This window comes from Labrus mixtus, chromosome 8 (assembly GCF_963584025.1).
Source record: "Labrus mixtus chromosome 8, fLabMix1.1, whole genome shotgun sequence".
NCBI classification, from domain to species: Eukaryota; Metazoa; Chordata; class Actinopteri; order Labriformes; family Labridae; genus Labrus; species Labrus mixtus.
Window position 1 is genome coordinate 19,709,100 of NC_083619.1, and position 23,463 is coordinate 19,732,562.

Consider the following 23,463-nt stretch of genomic DNA (forward strand, 5'->3'; position numbering starts at 1 on the left):
AAGAGACTGAGGTGTGAGGGCACAAGAGAAACCTGATCAGAACAAGATTTATCACCCAATCTCTGTATCATCACTCCCCCCCTCCTTCTGTTTTCTCTTGTCTTGTTTTTTTTTTTCAACAAATCTGCCCCTCTCCATTTACTGACTATAGTGTCATGTAAGTGAGTGAATGACCTCTGAACATGTTGTATGTAAGAAGTAAATGCACAAATGGTAACCTTAACCTTTATATTAGAAGGAAAAAAGCCTCTTCAAAACCCCAGTGATTGAATTGAATTAGAAATTGAACTCATGATATACTGTTTTCAACATCAAGGTATATTCTTTGTACTTCATTGTGTTCTGTCAGAGAGTGAGAATGGATGATTGCCACCAATTATTTTTGAACTTTTGATACAAGTAAATTATGTAATGGCCAAAATTACACACATTTCGGCTAACGTATTCAAAATAGCTGACTTCCTGTCAGGTTCCATTATGATGGTAAGACACTTTTTTTTTTTAAGTCTTTGGGGTGTTTAATGGGTTCATCAAATTGAGGAACTTTGGGGAGCATGGCCTGTATTTTTGAAATCTGTAGCTATGAAAATTACCTTGAGGAAGAAATACTGGTAACAATGGGAAACACAGCCTGACGGTAACTAGCAAACCATCAACTCTAATCACAAATTTATCTTGTGTATGTGTAATGTCATTTTTTTTTTTAGCTTAATCATGTGCCAAACGACTATTTTTTTTTGGAACCTTTTTGGAGTTAGCTTGACATGTAGCCCACATTGTTTGCTCCATGTGGGATTGTGTCTCAATATGAAGTAATCTTAAGAGGCCGTGTCTTTGCAGTCTGTGTCTGAGGTCTGAGGGTCTGGTCTTCAAAGGATTTAGTATTCATTAGCTGTTCATACCTTTACCCTAGCATCACAATTGCAGTAGACATAAGGGTCAGCTAAAGGTAGCTGGAGGAATCTCCACTGGTACCCACGATATGTATCTCAAGAGGGCAACATCGGCGGCCAAAGTAAATTTGTTCAAGCTCCGTTCTTTAAGCCAACAGTTATGTTTAAGTAAGCTAGCTAACAATATATTTAAGTACATATGGCAAATTTCAAATGGAGATTGTACATGGGCCTTTTTTGCTTTACCTTAAAGCTATGCTGGCTGACATTTTGCTCCAATGAAGAGCTGCTTGTTCCCCTCTCAGTTTCATTAAACGTATTAAAAGTAGTAGCCTATGCTGCTTGCACCCTAAAACAAAAATAAATGTTAAAGAGTCAGTTTTGCTTCACAACGCCAAACAAAGCAGTTTTAGCACCAAGTTTAGGTTGGTAATCAAAATTATATTTAAAAACGAAATATTTATCTCTCCAAAAAATAAGCATTGTTACAAACTTACATGTGTTACCCCTTAAATTTTGTCATGAAGTACATCGTCTATAACTCAGTTAATTAAGTAACACAACCTCTGAATGTGAGAACATAAACTTCTAGTAAGCTAATGTTAGCTTACTCCTCTCCCAGTGTCCAGTTAGCTTGCTAGAAACAGAATACAGTTACACTTAGTTTATCTGGCCTATTATTTTAGATAGAAATTAAGGTGTATTGACCCCTTTATTGTGAATAATTGTATTGATAGAAACGCAGTTAAGTTGAAACCCAAAATTTACATTTAAAAGTGCACTGGTCACCTGCTGGTCGGTTTGCTTGCCTGCTCTGTTGTAGTTTCACCTGGAAAAAATCTAAATGAAACCAACGTATCTTTGCTAAATTGTAAATGGAGTTGAGCTTGCACAGTGCTTTTCTCATCTTCTGACTGCTCAAAGCGCTTTTACACCACAGTGCACCCATTCACACCCTCGCGGCAGAGGCTGCTATATAAAGTGTCCATCAGTATTAACTTATCCCATTCATACACATTTATACGCCACCGCCAAAGCAGCGGGAGTAACTTGGGGTTAAGTGTCTTGCCCAGGGACACATCGGATAATGTGGCTACAGGAGCTGGGGATAGGGGTAGCAGATTTCTTCTTTTCACTGATCTACACAAAACAACTGACTTCAATTTGTTGAGGTGAACTCAGAGTGACTACAACAATGATAGAACGCTCTACCTGAAGTATAATCACATGTCACCTTCGGGAAAACAATACAGCTGATGATTGGGAATGCTTGTGGGGTTTGGTCTGACTCATGTCCCTTAATGCATCAGTTCCATTTACAACACTGTTGTGTTGCAGAATTATGATAAGATGTGGGACAAAGTAAGCAACAGAACATGTTTTTGTACACTTTCATGTTGCCAAATCCATCAGGTTGGCCTTTCAGACAACAGTGTGAGTATCCTAAGACACTAAAGGAATATTTTACAATGATGTGATGATTGTGATGCATTTTGGTTATCATTTCCTGTTTTCATTTAGATAATGCAGAAAAGAGGAAGCTATCTACACCTTTGGTGAGTCTTTTGTGACATTGATCTGTGGGGCCACCTTTTATTCTCAAGCTAAATGCCAGCCAAGGTCTAGGCTTGTACGTGATAAAACACATAAATGGTCAACTCTCTCCACATATGCAGATCAAAATCACGAGAATGTTGTAAATTCACACAGTATAAAAGATTTTATACATCCACAGTATAAAAGTAAACTGTTCTGGTCAGTCGTAAGAATGTAGACTGCACACAGAGAATAAACTGGTCACTGTCAGAACCAGAACAGCCACATGACAGCACAGCTGTCTGATGCATGACTGTCTCTCTGTCGCCCTACACCCTCACCCGAACTAATGATGACCTTTGATTCCCAAAAGATGTCACAAGACGAGTGAAAAAAATGCAAACGCACCCAATTAATTTGGGGTGAGTAGGACTGGAACGTGTGAGCCCGTCATGCCGCCGGAGTGAACGGTGAGGGGCTCCAGGAAAGACAGAGCTCTGAATAATTAGGATTCAAGAGGCCCATTGTCGAAGATAATTAAAGCTGACAGCCACAGTGGAGAGGAGAGGAAGAGAGCAGAAAACACCTTCAGACTACATGCTTCACTTTAACACACTTCCTTACAGTCTTTCAATCTATATAGCTCACACACTCTCACACACACACCTCAGCCTGATGTACAATCCATCACCCAAGCGTGGCCCTGAACTGCACACGATGCAATAAAGAAGATGACAGATTAATAGAGATTAAAAGGCAGTTATAGCGTCTACATGCACGGCACTTTGAGCCTGAAATCAAGCTAAACCAAATCATTATTAGAGGTGACGGATTAAGCAGTCTGAAGACAACTGTCAGTCTCCATGTTCATATGTGAGATCAGAAGAGAAAGTTATCGACTAACTACTAGACAGGTGAAAAAATAGCTCTTAACAGGTTTAACTTCTCTACAAATGAATTCTCAAAACCTTTTTGGAAATAAACTTTAACTTCTATAACCCTCTTACAGAAATCCTAACGCTTTTCTTAGATAAGTTATTGTCTTTTTTTTTCTCTGTGAAATTGTTACTACACCGCAGCAATGGAGGTCAAAAGTCACCTCAAAATGATAAAAGCACCTTCAAATGCATTACTTTCTCTAGTCAGTTTCTTTGAAACTGTTGCTGCTGTGTCGTTTGAAACAAGCCCTTTCACAGTACACACAGCACTATCTAAGAACTGGTTTTGGTTAAACAACTTGCAGCTGAAGTGTTCAGATGCACTTTAACACCTCTATTCGACCTTGTGTCAAAAAAAAGGGTTAGGGTTAGTGCTATAAAATAGTAATAGAAACACTTGGTAGTCGTAGCCAAACCAAAACAGAGGAAAAAAAGTATAAAAAAATATTTATAGTCATCAAAAGAAAATTCCACATGGGTGGAATTACTTTGCCGTATCTTCTGGAAAAGTAAATACACAATATTTTGCTATATGTTTGCTAAAACCATATGATGAAGAGGAATATGAGAGGTTTGGTTTTTATTTTTCTTGACACTGTTTTTTTAAAGGTTCATTTCTGGGCCTTAATGCCCCTTTTTAGAGACAGGACAGTGGATAGAGTCAGAAATCCGGACGAGAGAGCGAGGAACACATTCAGGAAAGGAGCCACAGGTAGGACTTGAACCAGGTCCGCCAATCAGGAGAACTGTAATCTACGCCCACACCAACCACCAGGCCACCGGCGCCCCCAATTTTTTTTAGCTTAATCTTTAAAATATTTTCAAGAAGTACTCAAGTATAAAACTATGTCATGGTTTGAAGTCAATAACGAGAGGGAAACATTCCTTGTTTTTAAACAGTTTAATGATTACAGTGATGTAAATGACTGACCACTGTCTGAGTATGTTGCTCTTCAGAATGAAAACTGAGGTGAAAGAAAATTGACTAAATATCAGTTTCTATACAAAATCAGGAAAAAACAACAACTAATGCCTTTTTACTTCCTTTATAAAAGTATGGCAGCTCAAGAAATGATGTTAATATGTTTGTGATTTTGTACCTTCAACAGAAGAATGAAGTATAAAGAAGAAGAATTATAATAGTTTCCCATTAATGCTTACGGTCAAAGGAGGCTGACCTTTTAAGTCTTAATATGAACTCTAAGTCCAACTGACAGCTCGTTCCAAAATAACGAGACATAACAAACACCGTTACATTTATTTTGATTCTACCAGATCACGTCTGAATCATCATGCAGATGCCTGCCCTGTATATTCTCCCTGTCAAGGACTGCCTGCAGGAATGGAATATTTTAACTGTTGTACAAGTATGCAAGATTTTAAGCAGCATCAATTTTCTTCAGTTTTTACCTTCTTTCACATCATATTATTCACATTAGCTATTTTTCATATTCACAAATACACACACCTACAGTACATACTATACATCCTTCATAAAATGACTGCATGAAACCAGATTTTTCTTACCAAACCGATATGTTTATGAGTGACTTCCTTCTTCCATTTCTTCCTTTTCCAGTTTTGTTTTGTCTTCTGACAGAAGACAGTGCCTTGTATCCTTTCTCTGAATGTCAAAATGAGACAGCTGTAGAGGCCAGAGTGTGTCGTCATAGAGACCACCAGAGCCACCGTAGGAAAGGCACTTATTCGTGACAGACAAATTGTGTGATCGGCCAAGTTCTTTTGGTTATGATTGATGAGCTCCTCCCTTTATGTATGGAGGAGAAATGGGAAATTAGGAGTACTGCTGTGTGAATTTCTGGTGGAACTCCTTGACTTTGCTCAGCAGGATCTTCAGCTTGTCTGTCGGTGGCAAAATGGTCATTCTGAAGGGGGAATGAATCACATAAGAATCCATTTAGGAAGGCCACCAGGCAAAGTACAAAATACACAAACTTACATATTTACAGTACAATGAAGACCTTTCAGACATGAAACACAACATATGGTGTCATCTCTCTGGGATGGATTTTTGACACTCAAACCAGACTTGATAAAACATAGTTTTCACCCATTGGTTTCTGAGGAAGTGTTATGAAGCCCTATGTAGTAAAAGGCAAAGAAGACGGGCCTTTAACCTCCTAACAAGCAGCTACAACATGCCCATCTGTGAGTCAAATCAGCTACAACCATAACTATGCTAAACACTAAGCCTGAATACAATGAAAAGAGATAACCCTGCTTTTTGAACCAGGCAGTAAACATGTGTCTACTGTGAGAAGGGACAAATGACACTCAAAGAACTGTATTTTTTTGCACTTCCACCCACATTGGTTTCATTTTAAACACTGGAAGTTTCAGCTTCACTCCAATGTGATAAAGACATCACAAACACCCACATCATGGGTATTGAGGAGACCAGTTTCTGTCATCTTGAAAGTGGACTGTTTTACCATCTTTTCAGGATTTCAGCTATTCAACAGTTCAGGGTCTCCTTGTTCTAATTTTATGCTTCATAACACTGAAAATATGTTCAATGAAATGGGACTGCATCATCCAGACTGTTTTAAAATAGAGCCATGCTGATGTAATACATGCAGAATGTGGTTTAGCATGGTCTTGCTTTGTCCACTACAAATTGTCTGTTTTTAATGCAGCGCCCGAAGATCAACAGCTTTTAATGGTTTTTGGCCTTGTCCTCTGTTTACAGAGATTTCTTCGGTTTCACTGAATCTTTTGATGGTATTAAGCATATGCAGTGTAGTTTTATGTTAAAAAAACATAATTCTCAATGTGTTGCACTATTTTCCAGTGCAGTCTTTCAGAGAATGGGGAACCCCTCCCCATCCTTACTTCATGAACACTCCCGTCTGGGTTGTTCTTTTTATACCCAGTCATGGGTACATAACTGTGAGATGTTCCATCAGGTGTCTTTTAACTGTTTTCTGTGTATTATAGCCACTTTCCCCAACTCTTTTGAAACATGGTGTCGGTATGAAATTCAAAATGGGCTTATCATTTTCTGAAAAATAACAACATTTATCAGCTTAAACATTTGATACGTTTTCTTTCATATGTTTTTAATTAAATGTGGGGTTTCAAGGTTTTTCAAATCATCACATTAACGTCCCAATTGTTTTGAATTTGAGGTTGTCTTTATGAAGCAGCCTTTAATGTCAAAGTAACAATTATTATAATTTACTGAAAGTAATCATCAAAAATCATTACAAATATATTTTGATAACCCGGTCACTTGTTAAGAAGAAAAGCCCCATTCTTCTGAATATTGTTTTGGTTTTTGACTGTTGATCATCTTCAACACAAGAAAAATGAATGAAGCAGTTTTGACAAGCTCGTCAAGTATAAGCTCATCAGATAATAAAATGTTCTGATAAAAAAAAAAAACGTTTACTGATTAAAGCAGACAACAATGGTTAGTTGCCGCTCTAAACCCCGAGATCTACTACCGTCTTTATCACTAAGTGTTTGTACCTGAAGTGGTAGGTTCCAGCCTTCTGGCCAAAGCCACTACCAGGCACGAGACAGATCCCCGTCTCCTCCAGCATCTTCATGCAGTAGAACATATCCGGCTGCTGACCCATGTCCTATCAGAGAGAGGAAAGAAACAAAGACTTGAGTCTTCTTATCCTGTTGGAACAAAAGTATCTGATACTTAAAGGTATTTCACTTTTTTTTGTGTTTTGATGAGTGCAAGCACTCGTTGTAGCCTATTAGATGTACTATATCTCCTTTTTAGCTGCACCCCCACTGGGCTGCTGTCCAGGAACATTTGGGTTTTTTGTCTTGTATTAAACTATAAGGATTTTTAATTTGTAAGATATCAAATCCAAGATAAGCACAGAGTTGGAATAACAATGAGCAGGAACAGCTTATCATACATCCGTTCTTGCAATTCTTAAAAAGAAAATGCTCAATCAAAGTAAATTATTAAGTTTTATATTTCTGGAGAAACTCCTCAAAGCTCTTCAAGATATTAGATTTTTTTCTGACTGTATTAATAATTGTTATCTACAATTTTAAGGCCTACATTATTTGCATTCCATTATTGTGTGATTCATGAGTCATTTGAGTCCACCAGAGTTGTACATGGCGTGGATCAAGCACAATATATTTCTTTAAGCAAAATAAAGATAACTCAAAGAATTACACTTTTGAAGTAATATCTTACTTCCTGGGAATGAAAAAAGCTATTAGAAGAATCTGTCATTCTTAGAAGTGGCTGCGCTAAAATTGTTCAGTGGGGTTGTTTGGCAGCTCTTCATAAACTGTAAAAGGTGATATTAACTTGTTTGTTTGTACATTTTATTTCATTCAAACAAACAATAAAGTTAAGAAAACTAGAAAGTTAACTAGAGTGTTGTTGCAGAGGCTCCGTCTTTGCGTCCTGTTTATGGTTGTGAAGAGTCACTGGGATTGATCAGGTGTCAGTGGGTCAGCTTTCCTCTGACCTTATCCTCTGTTAGGCTAATCAGATTCTCAGTTCTGCTCATCGGCCCTCCCTGAAATTCCTACTGAGCAGTCAACCTTGGGGGACACAAATGAATCAGCCAGCTATTGGAAATCATTTGTTCCCTTAAGCAGATAGAGAGGTGGATGTAGAGAGAACTGAACCAGGTTAGAGACGAGTGTGCAGTGTTGCTCTTGCTCTTACACTATATGTTTTTCGGCTAATGTAATGCCAGCTATTGAGAGATAACTATTGTGGATGAAGGTCTGTTAAGGAGAGAAAAAAAACGAGTGAAATAATAAAATGTAGTTGTTCAATGAGAGTAATGCAGGAAAAGGTCTTGCACAACTGTATCACTCCCCCCCCCATCGCTTCCATTCTGTTCCTGATCGACACCATTTACCTGAAGATACAAAAGAGCCACTTGAATGACTGAAACGTTTATGAGAAAGAGGTAAGCACTGACCGTGGCCTCTTTGACGGCCTTTTCAGGGATGGTTATGGAGGGGAAGGAGTACATGGCACCCTGCACAGGATTGCAACTGATTCCTCGCACTGTATTGAGCACCTGCTCTGTGAGCTTGGCCTTATCCGCTAAGGCACTCAAAGTGGCTGTGCGCTCCTTGATTTGGGAGAGAGGAGACAAAAATACAAGACAAGAGATGAAGAAGTAAGTCATTGAGATAGATTACTAGTTTCAGGAAACACACCACAACAGTTTTCATGCCTGTGATTGACTTCATGAGAATTATTATCTCTTGATGTGGCAATCTCCTGTTTTGTCAAGTTCAAGGAGGTCTGAAGAAAATCCACATGAAACAGTCTTTGTTTATCCCTTTAAAATGTTTTAGCACCTTTAAGGCGTCCCCTGTCTTATCTTTTTTTTTTTTTTTTTTTTTAAGTGAAACAGAGGACCGCCGTCTCTCTGGACCTGGAACTAATTTATCTGCTTGAATTTCTGCAGACTTCTGTGGGCTCCGTGGGACAGACAGAGGTCATGTCAGGCAGTGTAAGGAAAGATGATATAAATTAAAGATGTGCTAGTCCACTTTTTTTCTGCTGTGATCCGAATCTGATACATATTATGTACAGATAACGATACTGATTACGATATTTATTTTTATATTAATAAATAGTTTTTGTTGTTGTTGTTATTATGTTTAAGGCTACACAAAGCTTAAGTAAACACAGAATTGGATTCCATATTCAAAGAGAAAAAGAATAATAATAATAACACATAAAAATGTTTACAGATTTAAAATATCCCCCCAAAAATTATTTCAACTTTGTGCTGGCTCCACATACAAACGGGAAGCAGCAATAACTGTAAGGTTTTCAAATTAAATCTTTTAAAATGAAGTGCAGGAATTATACTTTTTTAATCATATAGAAGGAGCTGTTCTGAACTCGTCTTAATGTCATTAAGTATGATTTCTAGAGGGAGTAAAGTTCTGGCTATTTTTCCACAGCAACATGTAGCCTTTATGTATCGAACATTATTCCTAGAAAGTCAATCAGCTATGAGTTAGCAAAAGGAAACAGAGTTCTCCAGCTCTTATGTCTTACCTTGGGTATATTCAATAGAACAATATATTGTAAGGCTCAGTGAATGGTACATCTTTCATTGTGTTGATAAGTATAACAATGGATCATGTCATAGTATAGTGATGTATTGATTGATTCGTCCTATCCCTCCTATAAATACAGCCACCGAGAGCTGTGTGGCACAGGCTGTGTACCTTGATGAAATTGACATATGAAGGCTCTCCAGGCTGCGGAGGGTTGACCACCAGGTCCATCAGAGCCTGTCCAGGAACAGGAGGACACAGACGGACAGACACCAGCTTGGTCAGCTGTGCCTTGACTTCATCATCCATGTTGATGATCTCCATGTAGCCTCCACGGAAGCCACACCTAAGGGGGAGAAGTAGCACACAGAAATAATGTGAGGTAGAAACCAAAAATAAAGACAGAAAGGCAGCAAGCTGTGACGGTAAACACAACTCACTCTCCCATGTAACATTTGGAAGTGGAGTGGAAAGATGCCAGCTCCACTGTATTCGAGTACTCCGGCCCCATGTCAAAGAGAACCTTCTTAAAGGAGTGGAACTGGCAACCATCAGCATACACGTTATCCTGGTACACCTTGGAGTTAAAAAACAAACAAACATATTGACAGGTTACAGATTTACAGAACACAGACGAGCAGCTGGATGTTAAAAGTGATGCAGAAACAGTACCTCATCAGCCATGAGGAAGAGACGTTCCTTTGCTGCAAATCGGATAACATCTTCAATGCACTCTCGGTTCTGAACCTGACCTGTGAATGAGAGGGAGGCTCATTATAGAGACAGGTACTGGGAGAAGGCAGCTATGTCTTTTTGCTGCCATCTAGTGGCTCTTCTTTTCTTTTTCTTTTTGGAAGTAAGTGCATGGAATGAAATACTTCTAATAAGGGAGACAAAATGATGTGGACATCTCAAGCAGAAAGGAACTTATTTGGATCACGTAGATTCCTGGGGATGCTTGAGGGGGGCCTATTAGATCTGATTGTGTACCATACAACCTTTTCCAAATAGATTCCAGCCAATTAAATTCTTGGATTTTTTGTTTGATTTATCCATCCAAAAACAGCAAGAAACACATTGTATCTTAACTTGGTTTTTCAACTGTCTATCTTGCAGTCTACCTCAGCAGATAGAGGTAGCTATATATTCTCATGTAATAACAACTATCTATCCGTTTTAAGGTCCCCTGATGAAAACATAGTTTCCTCCATGACATCTGAGGAAACTTTACACAGTGAGGAAGTCAACGAGACGCCGGAATAAAGTTAGGAAGTTGACCCTGAGATATGACTATTAGAAACTTCTGTTTTTAAAGGGAAAGGGAAAAGCTGACATGTATCAACTAGAGTGCTGAACAAGAGCATTTCATTTGTGAAAACACACGTTCACTTCTACCAAAACCTAAAAGGAGACTATACCGGTTGGGTTTCCAGGGTTAATGATGCACAGGGCTCGGGGGTTGCAGTGTTGCCGGGCCTCATCCAGGGCGCGCTGCAGCTCGCTGATGTCCATACTCCAGCATTTTTCCTCGTTAAGGTAATAGTTGATCTGCACAGCGCCCAGTTCAGCCAGCGCAGCAGAGTAAAGGGGATACTGAGGTATTGAGATCATTACGCCTGTGCGGTCGACACCCTCGCCGCACACAAGCAGCTTCAGCATTGTCTGTAAGAGCAGGGTGGAGAGGTCAAGAAAAGGTCCGTCCACTCAGCAGTTTTATCTTCATACAAGTAACCACATTTCAGAATTCTGCATTCTAACAGTAGGAGTGAAGGGAATTTAACTTCAGCACTTTTTTCCACTTTGCAAAAACAAGAACTAGGAAAGATTAAAGATCAAACATTCATTTTCAAGTTTCAGCTTTGATTTTCTCATTTATATCTTCAAAAGAGAACTCACTGATGAATACCCTTTTTTTGTCAGTTCAATTTTCTACATAAATACATCGTCAAAGATGAAGAAATTAAGTCATTTTAAACTTGTGACTACAGAAGTGTTGCATTGTATCTCAGTTTTGTGGGAGTACAAACACACACGTTCAAAAGAGGAGCAGAGACAAAGTCAGTGTAACAGATGAGAGGTGATTTGTACCACAATGCCGTCGCTGGCCCCTGTAGTGAGGTAAATGTTGTCTGGGTCGCAGGGCACCCCGCCATCCCGTCGCTCAATGTAGCGGGCAACATCCTGACGCACGGAGTCGATGCCCTGACTGGCACTGTAGGAACCTGAGGGAGGATCATGTGGAGAGAAACTGTAACGCAAGCTGCTATGACAACTTAAAGCAAGAGTTACCATCAGAAAGCAAACTTTAACAGACATAATGAATCTTAATGTTATTATTAGAAACTTTGGTTACACAAGGCATATTGTGTTAGCACAGAAATACACACCCATACTGTACCCTCCACAGGACTGCAGAATGCGGCGTGCTCTACTTTTAGCATCCTCCGGGAACGTGCTGTCATTCAGCAGTTCAGGGTAGGAGCAGAGCGCCAAGACCTTGAGACAAAGAGAGGTGTGAGCATAATAAAGAGAGCGAGGGAAATTATGCAAACCCCTGCACGGATTACGGCACAGGGCAGGAAGGACATGATTGACACCAATTTAATTAAGGAGGAAGAAATCGGTATCACGGACATTGACAGGTCAGAGGGGAGGTGTTAAATTTAGATGAGAAGTGAGGGGGGGGGGGGGGGGGGGTGTCTTAGGAGCAGACCTGTCTGAAGAAAGTGATTGGCTGCTGGCCCATAGCATGCGCATCACCAATGTTGGCCTTGATGACCTCAGCAAAGGGCTTCTTCATTCCCTGCAGGACAGAGGAACAAGATATAGAAATGTTAAAGGAATGTGTGTGACCATTGAGCTTATACACAAGAAATAACAGATATTTTTCTAAAATGTACAGTCCAATTACAAATATGACTGACATGATAAAAGAGAATCCAGGATAAGAATGTCTACTGCATGTACAGTATACACTCTTGACACTGTGCCTACTCACATTCACAAACATACATAACTTACTGCCATAAATATGCATGCCACAAGAGGCTGAGAGAACAACACCTGCTAAGATCACAGCGGCTTCAGAGGGTCACACACAAACACATCCAGGAATGAGTTATATTGGTTGTTTGTTTGACTGAACGTGTGACTTTCCTGCACTAAGATGCACATCACGATATCAAGTTTTTCAACTTTGATAACATTTTAGCTAAACAATATTGATACTTGTCTCGATACTACGGCAAGAAAAATACAACTTGTCGTTTTTGTATTCATTTGTGGGTTAGGGGTTAAGACAGTGCTCTCTCTCCCTCTTTCGCTCGCTGAAGCTTTTGGTTAAAAATATGACAGACGATACGAAGTCAAAATCTCAACGCTTTGATACTGCTCCATACTTTAGACATAAAACAGAAATAATAGAGACAGGATCTTTTAAGACATTAGGTATAAAAAGATTTGGAGTGTTAGAAAATTGCTGACATACTGCACTGCGGTAGAAAATAAAGCTGCATTACTCACTCGACTATAAGCTCTAACCCTTCTGCACTTGTCCAGATTTAGAGTCTTTCTGGACTTAACTTAGCAGAACAATATAAGGACTGTAAATCCAGGACTACATAAAACCCTTACGTTAAGTCGCTCCCAACAGGCAGGTTTGTTATTGGATGTTACCGATGAAAACAGCTAGACTCTACACAGCTCAATCAACCAACCATGAACCTACACAGAAAAAACAAACCACTGCAGAGGTAGATTAAAAAACCTACTACTCTGGTTGAATTTACATCCGTGTTAAATTTAGTCAGGCGGTACTTATAACTTTCTTTATAAGAAGTGTGATACGTCTCTATCACAGTGATAAGAGCAATTTAGATACAAGGACACATGGACCAATGCATTAGCAAGGCAAGAAACAACAAGACTACAAAAAGAAGCAAGTAAGTGAAAACTATTGGGTGTGTTTGCAAAAGCCTTAATACACAGTTTATGCAAAAGTTTCATCTTGTGCAAACTACCTAATAGTGCTGATATGATTAACCTCCTGACACAGAAACATACATCACACAAAGGTTTTTCACTGCCTTGGTGGAGCCTGGATGAGAACTGGATATGTAAGCAAAGCTGCAGGAAACTCGTTTCTCACTACGAGATTGGTTTACCAAAATGAAAAGGTATCCACTGTCATGTAAAAATGAAAATTTCTGAGCGAAAACTCTTTCAGCAGATGAGTCCACTGACAGAGGACAAATAGTGATGCAGGCAGACACAAGCACGCACGCACGCACGCACACACGCTGTTAACACCAGATGTTAGAACAGCGTGACACCGCAGAGAGGCCGCAAGTTGAACCTCACACTGCCGTCCTGCTGTAATCACAACAGCCTGTTTGTTTGAATTTTCCAATCCAGTTCACTTTTTAAGAAGCTCTCTCTGGCGCTCTCATTGGTCACATATAAGAGGCGTATCTCGGTCTGGACCAATAGCGTGACAATGGGGCAATAACACCCCCAGGTCAAAGTAACCGCCCATTTATGATGAGGGGTCTTTTAGAAACAAACTGACCCCTGCTCCAGAGAACCAACTGGAAAGGTCTGTGCCGTTTTGTCCTTCATCACTGATAAACAACAGCAAACAATGCTGACATTCTGAGAAGATAAAACTAACACAATGTCCCTTCATATTACTGGTTTCTCTCCCAATGCTTGCAAAGGGAACATTTCAGTCATGATCAGCTTGATGTTGTGTCTGAAGCAGTAACAGGGTAACAGCTCAGTGTAAAGTTCACACATTAAAAGAAGATTAAAAAAAAAACCGTTTCATCAATCCACTTGAAACACAAACATCTTAATAGGTTGGCGTCTTGTTTTTCCAGGCAGAATATGCTGAAAGAATGTCAAAAACTGACTTTGATTGCCTCTCGTCTGTCCCCATAGCGACACTAAAAAATGCCACCCATTCACCATCAGCTAGCTGCTCATTAGGACAAACAAAGACCAGAGTAACAGCGTGGAAAGCCTTTTCATCCGTGCCAGTTGGCTTAATGTGAGTCTTGTTTCTATTCCCTGTTTGCAAAAATTATTAACTCACAACTTCAGCATATGGGGAGAATAAAAGGAACAAGGCTTTTCTTACACTTCATTAAAGTGCAAAGATCTCAGTTCCAAAATGACATGGTGTGTAGGAAACTGAAGTCTCTGTGTGCGCTCAGGTTGTTTTGTTTTATTAATGGAGTAAAGTGAGAACACCACTGTGACCCGTTTCCCAAAGTAATCCAACCCCTATTCGAAAGGCAGCTTCAAAAGGGCGGTGTACAGAAAATAAAGGGGAGCGTGTTTTGAGAGAGAAACAAAGTTTGGAGAGCGACACATGATTACTCTGGTACATTTTTGCTGTCTTGGCAAACTGCAGAGCTTCCCCTGCAGACAGCGAAAATGTGCTGAATTAAGAGTTCATTAGCAGCTGAAAAACGTTGGGCAATTGTCTTTTTTCTCAATAGGAAACATTCATATTCCTCAATATCTTGATTGGGTTTAACCAGCTGAGTTTAAGTGCAATTTCTTCTGCTTTTTGAACACCTAAATATAAATTTGACTACGCCTGATGAACTCTTACACAGTCAGTAAGAAAATACCTTTCTTGTAGAGAGAGAGGGGGGTTCAGCATTGGAGAAGCAACACAAACAATGCATAAAATCTATGATGCCAGTTAGCCATCTGGTTAAAAAGGTCACCACTGTCATTACAGTCCCTGCAGGCCTGTGTTGTCTTGCTTTTCACCTGTGTAAGAACCTTTTCACAAACTCATCTCCCTTCCTGAGCAAAGCACTCAAGAGAGGACACTTTTCACACCAGACTGCACTTGTTACACTAACAGCTGGTTGCCACATCATCATAAACTGTTCAAGAGGAAGGGATTAAACAGAACTCTATAAAAAAAAAAAAGAGTGAAATACACAACTAGTTTGTTTTTATAATGCAATAGGCTGAAGATGATTGTATTCATCAATTTTGTAAAAACATTGTATTCTATGGGTTAAAAGAGAGGAATGATACAGGCATTTAAAGACCAGTAGTTATTCTCACATAGGTAACAGTCTGTGCTTATCAGCTGCCAAAAAGAATGGTTTGAGAAGTTGGACATTGGGGAGCATTGAAGGTAAAGACACGTGCATCGATACTAGGTCAGACAGTGAGAAACAGGTATGAACAGCCTAGGACCGAACAGTGCAGTCTCAGGTTTACACTTTCACCCCTCGCCGAGGATCTTTCATTCATTCAATGAAGGCTTCAAAACAGGTTAGACATTAACAATAACGACAAAGATATCTTGATCATAGGAGACGACACACTTCCTAGCATGATAAACAACCTCCGGATTTACTGTTTAACTGATGGACTTTGATAGGAGGGTGTGTATGCAGCACGGAGAGTGACAATAACAACCCACTTGTCTTTTGGGATAATCTTTAGATGATGTTAGTGAGGCTATAACCCGGACTAGAGGATTGCTGATTGGCATAGTGTAAAATGAAAGACACTGATTCAGTAACTCCTTTGGCCAAAAAGTATTAAACAGCTGCAGCAAAGCATGCAGAATCATTTATATACCGATTAAATTAAAAGTTTAAGAGACTGTAATGAGTGGAACTGATCTTCCATGGAAAAATTTGACTTTCTTTCTTTCTTTTCTTTTTTTTTTTTTTTTTTAAGAGTTGTGTGTTTTTAAATCAAGGGACAATTAAATGGCTCCACGGTGGAGGATTAAATGTGTCTGATATCAGGTTTGTTGTCTTATCTAAGATGCACAGCCACTAGCCAAAGTCTGGCCAATAAAACAAACACATGTAATAAAAGTCTTAACATGCACAGATGAGAAGTATGGGGCTTTCATGTAATGCAAAGCAGAAACATAGTATGGTCCATGGAGGATGCAGGGGATGGGACACACAATTCAGAGATCACACAGCCTGTCGTTGTACCTCTAAGAGCTCCCTCTCCAGCTCCACAGCCCGCGCCACGATGGGCCCCCGCACAGCGTACTCCACCTTCTTCACCGTGGGGTTCATGGTGTCGATGGTCAATATCTTGGCCCGGGACGTCACTCCGTTCTCGGACATTTTCTCTTGGGGCAGCCCACGCCGCGTCGCGCTCACACTTGATAAAGCTCTGTCGGGAGAGGAGGAGGAGGAGGACAGAGGGGGAGAAGAGGTCAGTGAGCGGACCCTGGTAGCAGCACCGGCGCCTGGCCGCTGCGCTCCACTGCAGCCGGCAAACAACTCGCTTCGCCCCCGGCTGAAAAGTCTGGGTGACAGCAGCTGCATCCGAGTGGCTGACATTTTTTTTTACACGGCCTTGTCTCTCTCTCTCTCTCGCTGAACAAGTTAACTTTGAAAGCCTCCGCGGGGCACTGCGACCTGCAATACACCGGTTGCTTCACTCGTCGGGAGTCAAATTGAAGTTGTGCAAGTGGAGCAACCTAAATATGACTAAGCACTCAGACCTTTGGACCTTTTAAGGTTGAAGTACAAAACGGGGCTTCGACTAAATTGTAATCTAATCCCAGGATGTTTCTTTTTAGGTCCTGGCGGCAACAACATGCACTGATTCCGCTTCTCACTCTGGCATTTTTGAGGGTTTGATCCCTGCACACATGGCAACGCTGCAGCAAGAGAGCGTATCCCACCCCCTTTGTGTGGCTTCATTTATCCCACACCCCCCTATCCCCAGTTACTCCCAACGCACCGTGGGGCTGTCGGTCAGTCCAGCTCGGTTCTCCGGTTACTATCTGAGTCCATACAGCCTGGGGAGAGTGACGTGGCTCGGACGTGGATAATGTAACCGAACCGCAAAGCAAACTGAGCACTGAGTCCCACTTTCTGATTTGAATACTCCACGCTGTTAGGCAGGAGAGTTTGAATTCTTCATGGTGAACACAACAATTACTGACTGCTCCTCCTATCTTAACGGGAGCCCAGATGAAAATTCTACTGACAAAAATCTGTATTTAGATTCAGTACATATCTGAAATTTAATTTGGAAAATGTCTCATATAGCTTTTTGGGTCCTTTCTCAGGAGTGTTAAGTCATCTTAAGAAGACTGAGGTATTCATTAAATGAAAGTGTATGTGTTTAAAACATTCACTGTCACTGTTATTATAGTAATATGCAGTGTGAAATCCAGTTTTGTTAACTCACCAAAAGCTGTGGTTGTTTTTGGTTTATGTAAGTGATAGTTATGGAAGAGAACTCAAGATGCTTTCAGTTGTTTTTGTTCTTTAAAAAAAAAAGTTAAAAACATTTTAGTATCAACTGTTTGTGCCTCACAGCTGTCAACAACTGTCCAAGACACAACAAAAATATGAATTTGTTACTAGCTTTCATTAGCAATGCGTTTAATGTCATGTATTAAGAATAAAACTAGTGAGTGAGCACTTTATTCGCCTTTTGTCGTTTTTGTGAAGTGGTTAATAGGTTTTTCATTAACTGTAACAATGCACAATCGACGTATATAATGCAATCACAGAGGAGAAAGTAAACTTGTAAACATAACACTCAATGACACACACACACACACACACACACACACAGCCAGCTATATTTAGAATTGAAATAGGCCAAAAATAAATGAACAGTATATAGTTTTGAAACCAAATGATTCAACATGTCATATCAACAAACAGCAGGCACTCATTTTCACAGTGTAACAAAATTTCACATGATTCTCAGTGAAACAGTGTCCCAGTGATAAGGTTAGTGTTCAGTAAGTCCAACCTACATTACTGCTACATGGACAGCCTTGAAGCCAGTGAAGTTAAACACAAGGGAGACTTATCTATTAAATGCAAACAAAAGCTCATGTAGTTCACTTTGGAAGGACATTTTCTGATGTTTTCCTCTCATCATCACTGTTAGATTCCCCTAGTTACTGATGTTCAATGCCTCTACATCTCTTAATAGAGAGGTTTGTTTGCGGTCCTCAATAAGGATATGAGGAAATGTAAATATCAGCAGCTAATTCAGTGTACAGGTTTATGTTTATTGACCTTGTTATTATAAATTATTAGGTCAAGAAAATGACTTCACTGGAAATTAAATTCTTATAACAAAGTAATTTCATTAAAACCCAGTGGCTGAAACAATAGCAGAGAGTGTCTGTGTGGCCACCGTACGTATTGCAAAGGTGGGCACTGATAGAGGGACAAGTAGGAAGAGCTGGTGTTGCGGGGTCTGAAGTCCAAAGCTTTTGCACTCTTCTGTTACTAGATAACACTGTTGTGGTTGATGAGTGAAACCAAGGACAAAGTCCTCAGTGTTGTCCCTCTGAGCTTTCGCCTCTGGGGGGACAATTAAAGTCTCCTCCTGGGTGAAGTAGCGTGTGGTGCTGAAAATGTAGAAGACTTTCAAAAGCTCCCAGCAGCGGGATTTTGAGGGTAACTGTGGGTCCCCAGGCGGTAGATTAGTGGGAGTACGAACACAGCAGACTGAACGACGTGTTTCGCGGTTCATGAGAAGAAGTGCCAGCACATCTGGGCGCAGGGAAACAGACCCTGGTAAGCAGCGCTCTCCAACAGCCAGGCAATCTCTCAAGGTCTCCGCCAGGGGTGTCCAGACAGGACCCACAAGTCCACTCTCGGCTCTGTGCAGAGAAGGGGTTGGACCGCACAAGACACACACGTCTACCCCGTGGAGCAGCTGGAAGCGAAGCAGACGGTGAGCCACCGTGGGGCTGCCCTGAGGAAGGAAAACTGGGTAATCACAAGAGGCTGAACCAGAGGCCGAGAGGGAGCGCATCAAAGCGGACAGGAGCACGACCTCCTGCGGTGCTAGGCGCCACCACTTCTCAGTTGCCGCAGCTATCCTCCCATGAACAATTAGGCAGCCAAACTCACTGTCTGCAGCCTGAGCGAAGCCGTCCACCGCCTCTTGAAGAAGAGCCGGGTTTGGGGGCAGCAGTGAATCAGCACAGTGTGTTAGATTACCTAGGATGCCCTCTTGCTTCTCCTCCAACAGCTGATCGATGAGGCAAAAGCAGGATCGCAAATCCCTCTTCAGCCTCTCCACATTCCTGACATTGGCCAACTCATCCTGCCCCAACACCAGCACCAAGCAGTTCCAGACATTCTCCAGGAGGCGTTGAAGACGGACCTCCTCCACTTTGCTGCCCCCTCGTCCACCTCCATTCACAGCAATGAGCATTACACTGTCCTGGAATACCCGCCACACCACCATGCCCCCTCCTTCAGTCTCACAGCTGGACAGGGTAACTCCCTGGCCGCCACCGAACATGTGAACGCCGTTCAGCGAGCCAATGACGGAAAATGGGAGTTGTTTGGAGGCTCCTCTAGTAAACAGAGGAACCCCACTGCTGGCTGTGAGGCAGAGGAGCTGTGTTGAACCATCCTGAAGCATCATCGTGGAGTTCAGCTAAGCGCTAGCCTCCTGTAGGCACAGTCAACACACTCGCTTTTCAGCTGCAGGAGTCTATTCTCGGGAACTATTTCTACAACTACAACCATTATACTTTTCACTGACTAGCTAACGGTGAACGTAATCACTAGTTCTTATTGTTGCATCAGTGAAGGCGTGCAGCGTTACCTTTGTGAGCTGTTAGCATCACGTAGCGTCAACCCGTGTTCTTGCAGGCGGATAAACCGGGCTCAAACAACGACAAGACAAGATGTACCATGCAGCAAACCTTTCCTTTAAAGCAAGACTTAGCATACATAAACGCGTCTAATTTAAGCTTACAGTATTTAACGTGCTATGTTAACAAGATAGGTTACCGTCGTTTCCACAGTAACGATGTCCCATGGTTCATTCTTCAGACTAGTGACATTCAGCTGGTCGAGCAGCAGTTGTGATTTACGAGCTCCGCGGAAAGCGCTGAAGTAGCGGAGCAACAAAACCGACCTGGGGTCAGTTCCCGGAGTACACGGTGGCGCTGTTCGCTATGTTCTCGCGAGAGCTGATCCAATAGCTTTACGGTGATCACACTCACCCTACCCACTTGTGGCGTGGGCGCCGTTTCTATGGCATTTTTCGGTGTGATTTACATATCAGTGAGCCATTATATATTTGTATTACTACTTTCCTCACTGAAGTGCTGCCAACGTAGACATTATACGTGAAAATCACAGTTCCCTGTTCAATTGTAAATCAATAAAACAGAACATAATTCCAATAGAAAACGGGCAGTTACATTAAGATAAAAGTTTAAACGCATTTTTCTATTTTATTAGACGTTTTTCAATTCCCCTTCCCAAATCTTTTAAATCAATATCATTTTCTAATTATCCGTATACAATTTCATGTCCCATTTGAACTATTTTCTTATTCTATAATATGCTTCAGCACTTTTCAGTACAACTCAGTTTGTAAGACTGAGCTGTACTGTACTTTATAAATTGTGGTTTTTCTATTTATACTCCCAAGAAAGTAGAAGTACTTACTTCCCTCATTGCTGGTTTTGATCTCCTTCAACCCCATATATTAAGTTGTTAGTCTAGTTATTATACTGAATAGTAAGAAAAATATACATCAATTAGACACTGAGGTAGTAAAGAATGCTGTTTATTTATTAAATACAAAAAAGTCCAGAATAGTGATGGCTAAAATACAACAATAGAAAAGGCACAATAATTCCCGCGAAAATCATACTGTGCCATGAAAAATAAAACTCTCCTTTCTTCTACTGTGGCTGAAAATAGATGGTCATCTTCCTGACATGTTTGACAATGTGTTCTACACTCAAGAGATCCCGTGGCAGTATAATGGCTTGGCATGAGGAGCAGTGTTGAGGTCATCTTTTCCCTGTAGCATCAAAATGAAGGCCTGGGAAAAAGAAATCACAGATTGAAATTAAGGCACCGAACCTAATTTCACTAAATTAAAGTGGTTTTGTTGTAAAACAAAATATTATTAGGTTTCAGATCAGTTGTAACATTTATAATTCAACTTTTCAACAATTTCTGCATCATTTAATTGAACATTTTAATCAATTAATAGCAGTGTATCTCTGTATTTTACCTGTATAATTTGATATCATCTATTAGTATAAGCACCATTACAGAGCACTAGGACACATCCTTATCGTTGAAAAATGATAGCAATTAACATACTGTATGTGGATTCTTAAGGGAACATAACTGAAGTATTTTTCATCAAAGAGTTTAGTACATACTGTGCATTCATCTAGATAGTATCAAACAAGTAAACTAGTCAGGGACATCTCTAGGGGCTTTTAGATAGGATTAGGTGGGCGCTGTGTGCCACTTTCAAACCCACTGGTTGTCGGCAGGAGAGAGCACTGAAACTCACAGCGAGGTCCCACTTGCTGTCTGTGCACACTGCGCAGAAGTTGAGCATTTTTCAACTTGGGCGCAGCGCTCTGTGATGACAACTCAACATGTTGCATAGAAGGGAAGATCAGATCCCAACAATCCACTACTTGACCTCTTTATTACCAGTTTTAAGGCCAACAGGGACATCGCCAAGAAAGCTCTAGCCCCTCAAGAAGCTTCATTACATGTAGTTTGCCCCTCAAACCTTGGATACCTTTAACGGCAAAAGATTAGGCAACTAGAGTCGCTGGTTTACAGAAATACCACCTGTTGCTTGTGTGTATATACAGTAGTTGTGTGTGTCTGAAAGTGTCGACCGGGGTGGTGGACTGACCAATAAACACAGTGGTTTTCACAAGAAGGAGCAGACTTTCTGCGGTCTGAAAGGGTTGGTGCTGGAGGATACACCAGTGAGCAGAGGGTCCTGCAAGGCATTCTGCATACAAAACTGTTGAAGGTCTGCCGCTGCCTGGGAGACCTAGTGAGAGAAGAGAAACCAAAATGTAAATTACGACACGGGGATATATGGAGATATCTGAAACAATGAGTCAATTCAGTATTTTTTTTTTTTTAAACATCTGGCTAGTATGAAAAGAGATGCATGATACTTAATGAGGCTCTGCAGCAAGTAACTGTAAATAAATATACGCCTTAAAATGTACCACTAGTGATATAACAAAGAGGGTATTCATAAGCAGAATAATACGTGTAGGGGCCAGTTCTTTTTAAAGCTGGAACAGTCGTATCTTCTAACTGAATTATGACAATATTGAGTCATTTATGAGTGTAGCTATCTGAAATCAGATCATCTAATTTCTAATAGACATGCAGTAAGATATTGAGTGCACATTTGAAACAAAATACTGGGCGTCTATATTCACAAATAACTTGGACATCAAGGGATAATACTCATTGTACTGTATAATAAATCAAGATCCCATTGATTCATATAGTTTTGAATACACACACATCTAAAAACACATATTTTTTTTTTACTGGCCAGATAATGCAACACGTTTCATTTAGCTCTAAAACTACTTTACACGGTACAAATGTTAACAACAGTCTCTATAACGTAAAAAAAAAAAAAAGAAGTAGTGATTTAAGATAAAAAAAAACCAAGGTTATTAATCGAGGTTAATTTGAAGTTGGTAAATGTACTTTTAGATCGATACAAAATGTCTCAACCGGGTCTGATAATCTTTACTATACTGTTAAATGTTTACAGGTATAAAGTCGGCTTTGCCAGATGTGTATACTGTCGAAAGTGTAGGTTTCAGACTTTTATTAAAACTTCCCCTTAGTCCAAACAACGCCCTATTCTGCAAGCCTGTTGACCATCGGCTACTGCTAACTACAGTTAGCATTGTTAGCGGTTCGGGGTATCGGTAGAGCTTCCCCCTTCGCTATTTAACATTTGAAAAAAAGCAATAAACACATAATTACCTTCACTCTGTTTATGCTCGCTTCAAACCGGAGCTGCTGTACGACCTTTTTCATAGCTACGAGATTAGAGGAACCCGACATTGTCGATGTATTTTTCTGTGGAAAATAGATCGCAGGGCGGTGGGTGGGATCGAGGGCTGGATGCAGAAACAAAGCACAGATGATGACATCCGGATTCCGGTTGTTCACATTTTTTGTGACTGCACCTCCCAAATAATGACACTAGAGGGCGCCAGATTAAGAACAAATAAAACATGTAATTTAAAAAAA

The 23,463-nt window shown here is 40.5% G+C and overlaps 3 protein-coding genes across 5 annotated transcripts; all 3 read right to left on the reverse strand.

Annotated features, from left to right (window-relative positions):
- Positions 1 to 4,253: 4,253 nt before the first annotated feature.
- gpt (glutamic--pyruvic transaminase) lies at positions 4,254 to 20,333 on the reverse strand. Of its 3 annotated transcripts, none has more exons than XM_061044972.1 (12): positions 20,191 to 20,333; positions 16,387 to 16,573; positions 12,117 to 12,206; positions 11,791 to 11,899; positions 11,492 to 11,625; positions 10,822 to 11,065; positions 10,076 to 10,155; positions 9,844 to 9,980; positions 9,575 to 9,749; positions 8,302 to 8,457; positions 6,860 to 6,972; positions 4,254 to 5,253 (listed from the first exon to the last, which is right to left on the reverse strand). In XM_061044972.1, the coding sequence occupies exons 1-12, from the start codon at positions 20,223 to 20,225 to the stop codon at positions 5,163 to 5,165; spliced, it is 1,551 nt and encodes a 516-aa protein (XP_060900955.1). In that variant the 5' UTR covers positions 20,226 to 20,333; the 3' UTR covers positions 4,254 to 5,162. The 3 variants fall into 3 exon arrangements, with proteins under 3 accessions (XP_060900955.1, XP_060900956.1, XP_060900954.1); XM_061044973.1 differs by lacking the exon at positions 20,191 to 20,333 and adding an exon at positions 20,003 to 20,163; XM_061044971.1 differs by lacking the exon at positions 20,191 to 20,333 and having other exon boundaries at positions 16,387 to 17,072.
- fuz (fuzzy planar cell polarity protein) lies at positions 17,995 to 19,995 on the reverse strand. The gene has a single exon (XM_061044974.1). The coding sequence runs from the start codon at positions 19,817 to 19,819 to the stop codon at positions 18,524 to 18,526; it is 1,296 nt and encodes a 431-aa protein (XP_060900957.1). The 5' UTR covers positions 19,820 to 19,995; the 3' UTR covers positions 17,995 to 18,523.
- A 628-nt stretch (positions 20,334 to 20,961) lies between the features above and the next one.
- Positions 20,962 to 23,355, reverse strand: gng5 (guanine nucleotide binding protein (G protein), gamma 5). Its single transcript, XM_061044976.1, has 3 exons — positions 23,194 to 23,355; positions 22,082 to 22,225; positions 20,962 to 21,238 (listed from the first exon to the last, which is right to left on the reverse strand). The coding sequence occupies exons 1-2, from the start codon at positions 23,272 to 23,274 to the stop codon at positions 22,100 to 22,102; spliced, it is 207 nt and encodes a 68-aa protein (XP_060900959.1). The 5' UTR covers positions 23,275 to 23,355; the 3' UTR covers positions 20,962 to 21,238; positions 22,082 to 22,099.
- Between the last annotated feature and the right edge of the window lie 108 nt (positions 23,356 to 23,463).

Coding starts and splice junctions, on each gene's coding strand:
- gpt (XM_061044971.1), bottom strand. CDS start 16,743: ATGTCAGCCACTCGGATGCAGCTGCTGTCACCCAGACTTTTCAGCCGG. Junction 11,900..12,116: donor CAATCACTTTCTTCAGACAG/GTCTGCTCCTAA, acceptor CTTTGTCTCAAG/GTCTTGGCGCTCTGCTCCTA. Junction 9,981..10,075: donor TCTTCCTCATGGCTGATGAG/GTACTGTTTCTG, acceptor TTTAACTCCAAG/GTGTACCAGGATAACGTGTA.
- fuz (XM_061044974.1), bottom strand. CDS start 19,819: ATGATGCTTCAGGATGGTTCAACACAGCTCCTCTGCCTCACAGCCAGC.
- gng5 (XM_061044976.1), bottom strand. CDS start 23,274: ATGTCGGGTTCCTCTAATCTCGTAGCTATGAAAAAGGTCGTACAGCAG. Junction 22,226..23,193: donor CGAGCATAAACAGAGTGAAG/GTAATTATGTGT, acceptor TTCTCTCACTAG/GTCTCCCAGGCAGCGGCAGA.